A 12,179-nucleotide genomic window follows, 5' to 3' on the forward strand; every position below is an offset into this window, starting at 1 on the left:
CAGTAGTCCGTAGTATTTACTTCCAAAAAAAATTTTATTTGTATAAATATTATTTTTTCTTGCATTTGTGTTTCTTTTGATTTAGTGGTGGTTTGATTTCATGTTTTTCATTCAAAACTTTTGTTGCAGTTACACTCTGATTCCATATGAGGGCGCTCACAGGACGAGTGCAGAATGAATCGAGGTCAATGCCCCTTTTCTCAAGATATAATTTTTTGTCTAGTAATTTGAATGTTGTATTCGAAAGGAGATGCAAAGAAATTACACATTGCTGGGTGTTAGATTTTTTACAGTCACTTATTTGCTTTAAAAAGTCTTTTAAAATGTCAATGACGTCATACACATTCACATTCATTAGCAGAATGCTAGCGTGTTATGGGCAACAACAACTCAACCTGTAAGAAATCGAAAGGACATAAGTACTCGTTCATTCAACTTTCGACCTATACCCCGTGTTGAACTTGCAAAACCTACAATCAGATCTGAGATTTCTCAACGGCAATCGGGTGAAAGGGACAAATTTAGCCGTCTACCCCCATGGACTCCCATTCATTTTGCACTCATGACGATCGCCCCCAGTGGAACTCTGGTGGTACTGCAACCAAAATTCGGTACAATAGGACTTAATAGGGAGTGGGAAAGCTCTCCGTAGACAGGCTCTGGTAACAGGGTTAAATTTATCGTCACATCCGGTTCTGCTGTTGCTGATCCACGTGTGGACTGTCGTTATAAACGATCTGAAACAAATATAAACTCATGCAGGGATATATCGACTGTCACTGTCATATATCTGCCGAGGATTTTGACAGCGTAAGCGATATAGGTGCAAGGTTTATTAATTAATATGAAACTGATATAATCTGAGGAGTACTTAAATGATGTTTTATATTTTAGGACATTGACGATGTCATTCAGGAGTCTAAAAAGGTAACGTTAGCTCTGTTTTATTCTGCTGTCAGGGTGCTGTCATATTAAGAATGCAATAATATTGACGGTTTCGTTTTTAGGCTGGGCTTGTTGCCCTTCTTGCAGTAGCAGAGCATGCTGGTGAATTTGAGAAAATTATACAGCTCTCACAAAGGTATATCTGACATCTTACCACATAATATTTTTAGCAAACTCAGTATCAAATGGCTTTAATATTCTATAGGTTCCCAGGATTCGTTATTCCATGTCTTGGAGTTCATCCTGTCCAAGATCCAGCACAACCCAGGGGTGCTTTACTTGAGGTCTGATATATGTGCATATAAAGATACGATTTATTTCATTTACTGTCTTAGAGCTGACACAGTTTTCTTCTTTTCTGCCCCACAGGATCTAGACGCAGCATTACCACTGATCTACAAATACAAAGATGATATTGTGGCTATTGGTGAGGTTAGACGTATATTGTATTTCTAACTAGTTATTCTTTTGGGTTACAGGTAAAGAATGGACTGTAGATATGGGTTATACAGTTACAGGTGCTTCTCAATAAATTAGAATGTCGTGGAAAAGTTCATTTATTTCAGTAATTCAACTCAAATTGTGAAACTTTTGTATTAAATAAATTCAATGCACACAGACTGAAGTAGTTTAAGTCTTTGGTTATTTTAATTGTGATGATTTTGGCTCACATTTAACAAAAACCCAACAAATCTAAACAAATTAGAATACTTCATAAGACCAATAAAAAAAACATTTAGTGAATTGTTGGCCTTTGTGAAAGTATGTTCATTTGCTGTACATGTACTCAATACTTGGTAGGGGCTCCTTTTGCTTTAATTACTGCCTCAATTTGGAGTAGCATGGAGGTGATCAGTTTGTGGCACTGCTGAGGTGGTATGGAAGCCCAGGTTTCTTTGACAGTGGCCTTCAGCTCATCTGCACTGTTTGGTCTCTTGTTTCTCATCTTCCTCTTGACAATAGCCCATAGATTCTCTCTGGGGTTCAGGTCTGGTGAGTCAAGCACACCAACACCATGGTCATGTAACCAACTTTTGGTGCGTTTGGTAATGTGGGCAGGTGCCAAATCCTGCTGGAAAATGAAATCAGCATCTTCAAAAAGCAGGTCAGCAGAAGGAAGCATGAAGTGCTCCAAAATTTCTCGGTAAACGGGTGCAGTGACTGGTTTTCAAAAAACACAATGGACCCACACCAGCAGAGGACATTGCATTACTACTTCAGTCTGTGTGCATTAAATTTATTTAATACACGAGTTTCACTGTTTGAGCTGAATTACTGAAATAAAAGATCTTTTCCACGACATTCTAATTTATTGAGATGCACCTGTGTTTTATGGAAGCATATGGGTAGCATTATTCAATTTGGGATGTAATATGCAAAATGACAATGCAATATGTAAAATGACAATGCATTTCTGTATTTACATTTACCAATACATTTGTGCAACGTTTGGTGCAAAATGAAAATCAAAATTAAATTACATAATTTTCATTTCATACACCAGTTTTAATATGTAAAATGAATACTAATTTTAACGCTTTATAAGTTGCAAAATGAAAATGTATTACAGAAATGATTAGATATGTCTAACATGTTCAAGCAAAAACTGTGGCGAAATGAATATTTAAATGCTATTTTTCTTAAATGCATTAACACTCACAGTCAAGACACTTACGATTGCATTTTTATTCAGTGTCCTGCAATGAATGTAGCAAAATTCAATGTGCACATTGAAAATGCATTCCGAGCCGATCACGTCTCCGCCCCCTCCCAGCATGTCAATCACTGCGTGAACAAGGCGGGGCTTGGAGAAGGTCAGAGACTCAAATCTCAAGAAGAGGATTCAAGGTAGAGAACATGGACAAGACCGTTGGTCCGTGTACGTTTTGATCATTTCGGTTTATGGCTTCAATATTTCATTCGCACTTGTGGGCGGAGCTGAAATGCTGCTTTCATCTGATTGGTCGAATCGCTCCAGCTCGGTCTTTTCATTCTTTCAGGCAGAATAAGAGTCAGTGGGAGTGAAGCACTGTAATGTCTGAAACTACACTCACTGTTAATTAGCATAATATTTGAATCAGATGTAGCTGGGCACATAATTCGTGCTGCTGCGACTTGCAAGTGACCCCCTTAAATTATTTCTAGGTTGTATACTGTATTGTATAAATATTGTCCCACTGATAAAAACAGTGCAAATAGTTTTGTCTCCTTGGATAAAAGTGAAGTGGAAATAAATATAGTTAAATTTAGAAAATAAAATAGGATTTCTTGGGAAGGTAAGTCTGGCCAGTTAAATTAAATTATTTCTAGGTTATAGTATTGTATTAATATTGTCCCACTGATAAAAACAGTGCAACTATTTCTGTCTCCTTGGATAACAGTGAAGTGGAAATAAATATAGTTAAATTTATGAAATAAAATAAAATAGGATTTCTTGGGAAGGTAAGTCTGGCCAGTTAAATTAAATTATTTCTAGGTTATAGAATTGTATTAATATTGTCCCACTGATAAAAACAGTGCAACTATTTCTGTCTCCTTGGATAACAGTGACATGGAAATAAATATAGTTAAAAAAAACACATATAAGTCGCACTGGACTATTAAGTTGCATTTATTCAGAACCAAGAAAAAACATTACCGTCTACAGCCGCGAGAGGGCGCTCTGGGGTAGGCTACAGGAGCACTGAGCAGCATAGAGCTAATTTGACTATTTTTATTTAGAAATGTAACAATATTAATTTTTACAATTATTTATTAATGTCACACACACATACCTAGTGCCTTATGACTTAAAATATGAGAGTGGTAGGCTAAATGTTACAGACATGGAACTGTTCAGTCTATTATTGATTTTTATTTCCACTTCACTTTTTTCCAAAGAGACAGAACTATTTGCACTGTATTTATCAGTGGGACAATATTCATACAATACTACAACCTAGAAATAATTTGCAGGTCGCAGCAGCATGAATTATGTGCCCAGCTACATCTGATTCAAATATTATGCTAATTAACAGTGAGTGTAGTTTCAGACATTACAGTGCTTCACTCCCACTGACTCTTATTCTGCCTGAAAGAATGAAAAGACCGAGCTGGAGCGATTCGACCAATCAGATGAAAGCAGCGTTTCAGCTCCGCCCACAAGTGCGAATGAAATATTGAAGCCATAAACCGAAATGATCAAAACGTACACGGACCAACGGTCTTGTCCATGTTCTCTCACTTGAATCCTCTTCTTGAGATTTGAGTCTCTGACCTTCTGCAAGCCCCGCCTTGTTCACGCAGTGATTGACATGCTGGGAGGGGGCGGAGACGTGATCGGCTCGGAATGCATTTTCAATGTGCACATTGAATTTTGCTACATTCATTGCGGGACACTGAATGAAAATGCAATCGTAAGTGTCTTGACTGTGAGTGTTAATGCATTATTTGAAAACTACATGATATATGTGCTGGAGCAGGGTTAGAACTAAACTCTGCAGGGCTATGGCCCTCCAGGAACTGAGTTTGACACCCCTGGGATAGGTCTATTAATCTCAAACTAGTTGTTTTTAATTAAAGGAATCAGTTATTTAGAATAATAAAACATTTGGGCTGTTACCAGGCAAATCAGTATCAACAAACTCATCTTTTAATGCAGAGGAAATGCAGAAGATTCATTGGAAGTGGCATTTAGATGTATTTACACACTGTTTAGTGCAGGACAAGAATGCATTTAACCTGCAGTTACCAATGCATGAATAATGTTTTGATATACAAGACATAAAATGTTGAATACTCATTTGAAATGATAAGAAATTAATTATTTAAAAAAATCAAAAGATACTTTAAATGTGAAATTAAAATAGCCAGTATGTGTCAGCAAGTCACTGTTAATAAGTGAGTCATTGCGATTGAACCGAGTCATTTAAACGGTTGATTCATTCAGGAACGAAACACTGTCACGTTGCTCAGAGACGCAAAACTGTGCTTTGGTGGCTGTGTTTGGAATTATTTTCTGTTGTAGAAATAGAGCTAAAAAGGCAATATGGTGTCTAAAACGCAAGTCTCTTAATTAACTTGTTTACTGAACTGTTATATATATGTATGTATATATTCATGATGATTTTTGGAGGAAACGATGGCATTCTTTGTGTGATTTTGATTTAATATATGAAATTATGTAATTATGTGAATTTTCTGCCCCTATATCTTCAATTTTTGTGATCATTCTAAATGCATTTTAGGAGACTGAATCACACAGTGAAAGAACGCACTATAAATGCGCGCGCACATCATTAAAACAAAAATAGCACACTCCTCACCACGGTCTTTTTAGCTAATTTGTGCAAACCTCTTGCTAAAATGTCAAAGCTTCATTTTAACCACCAATGCAACGATGCAATTATTTAGCTTACCTCTACATTCTTGCGCAGGGTTGATGTTTTGTCGAGATTTTATAAGCTGCTAGTTTGGTCTTCCTAGGCAAGTACAGCTTACACTGCATAATAGAGCATACATATGACCAGGGGTTCACTTCATTTCCTTCGAGTTCAACTTCAGAATATGACGGGGTTTCGTTTTCAGCGGTGTCTGCACCACTAACGCCTGTTTTGTCCGTCTGCATCTTTCTTGTGATTTTAGCGCCAGTTTGCCCTCCTGCCCATTATTTACTGACGTAGTTTCCAGGGAGCGTTTTTGTTTTCTTTTTTTTTGTTTTTTTTTTTTTACTCAGTAATTAATGTGTTTCAAAATGTAGCGAAGTACAATACTTCAAACAAAATATACTTAAGTAAAAGTAAAATTACAGATTTAAAAAATTACTTTACAAAAGTATTAGTACACAAAAAAGCTACTCAATTACAGTAACGCGAGTAAATGTAATTCGTTACTTTCCACCTCTGAAAATTAGTATTCATTTTACATATTAAAACTGGTGTATGAAATGGCAAATGAAAATAATGTAATTTAATTTTCATTTTCATTTTGCACCAAACGTTGCACAAATGTATTGGAAAATGCAAATGTAAATACAGAAATGCATTGTCATTTTGAATATTACATCCCAAATTGAATAATGCTACCCATATGCTTCCATAGTGTTTGTCATGTGCACTTAATCCCTTAGAGGAATAGTTCAGCAAAAAATGAAAATTTGTTGACAGTTTACTGTCAGGCCACTCAAGATGTACAGTAGAAGATGAATTTTTCTTCATTCTGAAAAGATACGGAGAAATTTAGCATCACTTGCTCACCAATGGATCCTCTAATGTCAGTCCAGGTTTTTAGTGTTATGAAGTCATCAGTTCATACAGTTCATAAGTGTGTCATCACATACAGGTCGGTCTGGATTTCACACCACGTGTAGTCAACAATGACGCTGGGAAAGACAGTCAGAGACAGGTGCTCATTCGACAGGCTGAAATCGCAAAAATGCTGAATCTGCCTCTGTATGTGTCGCTCTTCTGGATTTGTATTTTTCAGGAAATAATATTATGATCTTTCATATAGCACTGCATTTGGTCTATTAGGAATGTACACTCAAGATCTGCTGGAAGACCAACAATCCATCTTCTGAAGGAGTTGGGTATGCAATGCGTACAGCAACAAAGCATGCATAGACATAGTGTTTATTCATAAACTGTTAGCTTTTCATGATTATGCCATTTCAATCAGGTGTAGAGAATGCTCTTCTTCATGCATTTGACGGAAAACCTTCGGTTGCGATGGAGGGTGTAAAAGCTGGTTATTTTTTCTCAATACCTCCATCCATTGTCAGAAGTGATCAGGTAAATCTAAACTATAACATTTTACTTCTCGTGCCAATATTTGCAAGGTCTGTTTACAGTATGTGCTCAACTATCAGACATTCTACCAATCAGAAATAATGCACAGTATCAAATTAAAACTCTTCTATTTGAGCTTCTTCAACTTCAGACAACCTAATTCATGAGGTTTTTGATTTTAGTTGGGTTAATTAGTGCAGATATGTATATATACTGTAAATGACAAAATGCTTGTCTACAAACTGATTAAAAAGGGAGCTGTACAAGAAAATCTCCTGATAAACATGTTGACACTCAAGTGTGTCCAAACTTGTCATTGGAAGTGTATATCCGTATGTGGGAAATCTATACAATTAAATACAGTTTCTTAAGTCACACATTACATGTTTGTCCCCCTTTTATAAGAAGCAGAAGCTGGTGAAGCAGGTTCCTCTGGAGAGCATGTGTTTAGAGACGGATGCTCCTGCACTTGGGCCTGAAAAACAGGTGCAGTGGATTTTATTTTTTGTCATAAACATGAAATGTTGCTGAAACGTATTTACAACTGTGCCTTTACTTTAGGTGAGGAATGTACCAAGGAATATCAGCATCAGTGCAGAATATATTGCCAAAATCAAAGGTGTTCCCTTGGAGAAGGTGATGGAGGTCACTACCCAGAATGCCCTGCGCCTCTTCCCCAAATTAAAAGCATTTATCAAAGCCTGATATTAAAAGGGACTTATGCAAAGCTGCTGTTTTTAACAAATGTGTTTTGTTGTGCAACAAATTGTGATCAAGAATTTTTTTATTAGAGCATAAATGGACACCAACTGGTTTTAATTTATTGAATCCTTTCAATAAATAGTGCTCGTAATTACAGGACAGATTATATTCTCAAGATGTTTTAAGAAGTGCAAATAAAAATGTGTAGAATGTTTTGTAGATAAACGAAAATGAAATTTAAAGTTTGCAGTTGCTCTAAAGCCATATGTTTCACATACTGCTGCTATAAGATAGCAGAAAATTGTGTGGGTGCATGTTTAGATTTTTAAAAACTAGAGATGAAGAAAAAACATATGCTCACATTTACACATCCCAGCTAACAGGAAAGCTCAGAACAGGTAAGGTTCGTCGCGAACGAACGCTCTTCAAGTAACACATTCACAGAATGTTCGTTCAAAGTGATCTGGTCTCTAATAATGTTATTAACATAAAAACACTTTATATATCTATGGAACGTTTTTGTCAAACATGTCATTTAGATGTTTGCCTATGTTATTCATGTTACTACTCGTTACAGAAGATTTAGACAACATTAAAAAGTAACATTCCCATAATGTTTGCAAAATAAAATTTAAAAAACCCCTAGTGTTTTTTTTTTGTATTCAAATCCAATAAAAACCTTTTGAACAATCTGAGAATATTTAGAATTAACATTCTAAAAGCTTATTTTATTTAGATTTTATTGTTGTACATATTCATATAAACTGACATAAAAAGCTTGAGTAGAGATACAGTAATCAACTACATTTATTAATCTTTCATAATTTCACATAGAAATCATATAATTTCAATTATAAACAAAACGTTTTCATCTTAGACAAAAGCACCCCTGAGGCTGTGCAATGTTACCACGATAAACGAAACATTCACCTGCAAATTAGCAGCTTTATCACCAGTGAGGCACGATTACAGTGGTCCTTTAAACTCTGAACCCCGGCTATAATGATCATATTGCATAATGTTCATTATTTATATACATTCATTTGAATCGTCTAATCTTCAGCATCATACCAAATTATTGTGTGTCATAAAATAGTTAAGTTATTTCAATGTTCACTTGCAATGGTGGCAAAAGAAACCACATATAGTTGTCTGTTAGATAAAATATCAATGTTTCTGTGCATTTACAGATAAGAAAAGACTTGGTTTTGTATTGGAGCCTCAAAGACTCCACATTGTATAAATACAGCATTAATAATACAAACGTTTGATCTTAAGAATTACTGTAATAAAAAGCACACAAGTGCATATATTAGATTTCAATGGAAAAGCATGGTTTACCTTTTCCACAATGTACGAATTAAAGATTATAAATAGAACATTTTATTTTGCACAAATGAATTCTTCTGGTGTTGATATATAATATAAACAGAAAATTTTTGTGGTATTACTTCAGGTTGAATTTGTTGTGCAAGATATATTTGATTGTACTCTAGAGGTCATTTAAAGCAACTCTATGAACATTTTTACCTTGTAGTATCAAAATCATTCTGACGTCTAATACGAAATTCCGGGTATGAAAACTACATAGCTGCTTTAAATGAAGCATTACAAAATAAAGTGTTTCTGCAAAAAATATCAAAAGACATTCAAGCAACCAAAAGGCAATTATAATAAAATAATGTAAACAGAAATAGCATTATGTGTGGAGATCAACCGCACAGGCACTGTGTAATACAAACCACTGATGCTCAAACACATTTCTACAGCAGTGTCCTCATTTCTACAACCAGAAACAGGAGTGAATCAGTCTTCCTAATAAGTCTGGAGGTGCTAGTTTGCTCTACTCCTGTGCCACATGTGAGTCTCCATCTGCAGGAGAACACAGCAAAATAAATAAACTCTGAATCTGAATTTAAACATCTTTTCTTTTTTTTTGCATCACATCACACGGAATATAAGGTTCTAATGCTAATAACTAATGCTGATATTCACCTGAGTGGGCAGGAATGGGCATTCCTACAATCACAGTGTTTCCTGTTAAACAACACAAAGAAAGTAATAGTTAAGTAATAGAAAATAAAACAAGAACAGCTTTTTTTTTCTTGTGTCCTTGCTGTATGAAAGCATTAGAAAAACTCTTTACTGTTTTCTATCTATCTATTAAAAATGTGCATCTGTTGTTCACCTGAATTTCCGGGTGCTGGACTGGGAATAGGCTGTCCTGTTATTACTGTGTCATTGCCTATAAACCACAAAATGCAGTGATTTACATGATTTACAATTGGGGGCCCAGGCAGAATCTGGGAAGCTTGTGATGCGGGCTCCAGAGCTGAAAACATGAGTCCTGCTCCTCACCTCTATTCTGCTCCTCTGACATCTCCGCCTCCAGCTCATCTGGATCCACATAATGAAAATGATTTTCGTTCTCTGAACCGCCACATTTACCGCAACAGCAACAACAGCAGCAAAGGCAGCAGCAACATGTGAAGATCATTCCCAATGCCAGAAGTGCCTGAACCAAAATCAGAAAACAATTACTTGTTTTTCTTGTTCATTTTTGCTTTCAACATCCATTTGTAAGGTGAAGACGTTTTGTACGGTTGGCTAATTAACAGTAAAGACATGATTCCTGTCTTCCTCTGAGCCACATTATAACCACTTCCTCAATTCAACATGAATGATTTTGTAGACATTGTAATGGCTAATCTTGATTTTAAGGTTAAAATCATGCCCAAGGCCAGATGTTTTCCACTACATCTGTGGATATTTTACTGCATCCAAACAGCAACAGAAAATGACATGTTGTGAAAAAAAATCTTATTTTTCAGTCTCAGTTTCAAGTCCTTTAACATTAAATGGAGTGTTTTTTTTTTTTTGGAGTGTTTTTTTTCTAAGTGCATTAAAGTGGATACATATAATTAGAAAAATCTTCATTCTTATTTGGTCAAAAATAAACTGTACGCCATCATGGTGTTATGGGGTGAACGAGACATGCAGATCCACATGCAAGGCTTTTTTTTCAAGTTTATTATATAACAGGCTGGGGTCAAACAATGGCAAACAGGTACAACACAGGCAAGACAAAGCGTAATCCTAGGACAAGTGTGGGTCTTCGATCGGGAAACGAATTCCAGAGGACTATGACAAAAGGCGAAATCCAATAACACCAGCAATAGTACAGGCAAGGTACAAACACAGTCCGAAACAGAAGACAAAGGGTTAATCCAAGATAAAGAGGCAAGAATCAGGACATGAGCTCACAGACAAGGCAAGACTAAGAAACTTGGCTCCAAAAAGTAGCCATCACAGACTAGCGATAAGTGCAAACAAAACTCAGCCCTGAGAAAGCGGCAGTCTGTAGCTTAAGTAGCATATCAGATTGGATTCAGCTGTGTGTGCAATCAGTGCAATGGATGATGGGAACTGTAGTCCAGGATGACGTGCAACAGTGTGTGTGGTGCAAGAGTCCATATGAACATTGGGCTTTTTGTTTTTTCAAATTATCAGATTTTTTCAAGATGCAGTGCCATGACTTTTATTATGTACATTGAATATAAACATAGAAATAAAAAATATATAAACATAGACGCAAACTACTCACCTTAAACCAGCATTTGGACATGAGGAAGTAGTATTTAACGCCATCCTCTCCAAACTGGTCCGCGGCGTAGAGGCCCATGGAGCCATATTCGTCGTAGATCTGTCGTTTAGTGTCGTCGTTTAGGATGGTGTTGGCATTGTTGATCTCTTTGAACTTCTCCACTGCTTCAGGGTTGTTAGGGTTCTTGTCTGGGTGATACTTCAGTGCCAGTTTCCTTAAGGTGGGGAATTACAACACAAAGCCTTTATAGGGATGCTGCATTTGTGATTTCTTGATTACTATAAGCTATAAACCAGAATACCTGTATGCTTTCTTAATATCCTCAGATGAAGCTCCTTTCGGCAAGCCTAATATCTGGTATAAACTCTCTCCAGCTCGGGACAGCTTGCGCTGAGGGCGGCTTGTATCTGCCATTGTCAAATTCTGCTAAAGCACTAAAGACTGAAGAACACAAATGGAGACAGTCATTATGCCATCCTTTCAATCTTCTCTACTCTTATATAAAAGCATTTGGGTGCCACAATAACGGATGCCATTCCATTAGATAACAGCATGTCAAAGCAAAGTGGACACCTGTGTGAACGAACATTATATATCCACTAATAACCACCAAGTCACTAGCTGATTAAACCACATTGAGCAATTATAATAAAGAAAAAATAACAATGTCATTCATAAATTTAAAATGTGTCCTTAAGGTTCCAAACAGGACATACATGACCAAACACAACCAAGAAATACAACCAAACAAAACAAGAAATAACGTAATATTATCAATATTCTTTATCCATTTAAAAATATATTAAGTGTAAAGAAATATCCAGAGTTAGTTATTCATCCACAAAACGACTATGGACACCTACATAACTAATTTCGTTAATGTTTCCGCTTTTTTTACGAAAGCATTTGACATTTTTGTTTTGAGTAAGTTAGACTGGCGCTGATTTGAGCTCAGGCCTGTCAGAGATCCTCACCTGACTGCCAACTAATAATTAATGAAAGCGATCACTTACCGTTTATGAAAAGTAGTCGATTTGTAATCAAGTTACTCGTGTATTCATTTCTACTTATATGTATAGCGTTTAAAAGGCGAAAAGTGAAGTGGAGCCATTGGGCTTGGGCAGAGTTTAGACCAGGAAGTAGGAAATAAAGATCTACGTCAA

General features: G+C 36.2%; 2 protein-coding genes across 4 annotated transcripts; one reads left to right on the plus strand and one right to left on the minus strand.

The window, feature by feature from the left end:
• The first annotated feature begins 668 nt into the window (after positions 1 to 668).
• On the plus strand, positions 669 to 7,437 carry LOC132112404 (putative deoxyribonuclease TATDN3). Of its 3 annotated transcripts, none has more exons than XM_059519860.1 (10): positions 669 to 810; positions 895 to 927; positions 1,008 to 1,081; positions 1,151 to 1,229; positions 1,315 to 1,377; positions 6,265 to 6,374; positions 6,456 to 6,511; positions 6,601 to 6,713; positions 7,116 to 7,196; positions 7,272 to 7,437. In XM_059519860.1, the coding sequence occupies exons 1-10, from the start codon at positions 757 to 759 to the stop codon at positions 7,413 to 7,415; spliced, it is 807 nt and encodes a 268-aa protein (XP_059375843.1). In that variant the 5' UTR covers positions 669 to 756; the 3' UTR covers positions 7,416 to 7,437. The 3 variants fall into 3 exon arrangements, with proteins under 3 accessions (XP_059375843.1, XP_059375845.1, XP_059375844.1); XM_059519862.1 differs by having other exon boundaries at positions 7,122 to 7,196; XM_059519861.1 differs by having other exon boundaries at positions 670 to 810; positions 7,119 to 7,196.
• Positions 7,438 to 8,135: 698 nt separating this feature from the next.
• Positions 8,136 to 12,168, minus strand: LOC132112405 (dnaJ homolog subfamily C member 5-like). Its single transcript, XM_059519863.1, has 7 exons — positions 12,030 to 12,168; positions 11,318 to 11,457; positions 11,017 to 11,230; positions 9,771 to 9,927; positions 9,601 to 9,657; positions 9,408 to 9,449; positions 8,136 to 9,284 (listed from the first exon to the last, which is right to left on the minus strand). The coding sequence occupies exons 2-7, from the start codon at positions 11,428 to 11,430 to the stop codon at positions 9,256 to 9,258; spliced, it is 612 nt and encodes a 203-aa protein (XP_059375846.1). The 5' UTR covers positions 11,431 to 11,457; positions 12,030 to 12,168; the 3' UTR covers positions 8,136 to 9,255.
• Between the last annotated feature and the right edge of the window lie 11 nt (positions 12,169 to 12,179).

The sequence above is a fragment of the Carassius carassius genome, chromosome 32, assembly GCF_963082965.1.
Source record: "Carassius carassius chromosome 32, fCarCar2.1, whole genome shotgun sequence".
In the NCBI taxonomy this organism is placed as follows: Eukaryota; Metazoa; Chordata; class Actinopteri; order Cypriniformes; family Cyprinidae; genus Carassius; species Carassius carassius.

Coding starts and splice junctions, on each gene's coding strand:
- LOC132112404 (XM_059519860.1), top strand. CDS start 757: ATGCAGGGATATATCGACTGTCACTGTCATATATCTGCCGAGGATTTT. Junction 6,714..7,115: donor CCATTGTCAGAAGTGATCAG/GTAAATCTAAAC, acceptor CCCTTTTATAAG/AAGCAGAAGCTGGTGAAGCA. Junction 7,197..7,271: donor CACTTGGGCCTGAAAAACAG/GTGCAGTGGATT, acceptor CCTTTACTTTAG/GTGAGGAATGTACCAAGGAA.
- LOC132112405 (XM_059519863.1), bottom strand. CDS start 11,430: ATGGCAGATACAAGCCGCCCTCAGCGCAAGCTGTCCCGAGCTGGAGAG. Junction 11,231..11,317: donor GATATTAAGAAAGCATACAG/GTATTCTGGTTT, acceptor CCCCACCTTAAG/GAAACTGGCACTGAAGTATC. Junction 9,928..11,016: donor TGTCCAAATGCTGGTTTAAG/GTGAGTAGTTTG, acceptor ATTTTGGTTCAG/GCACTTCTGGCATTGGGAAT.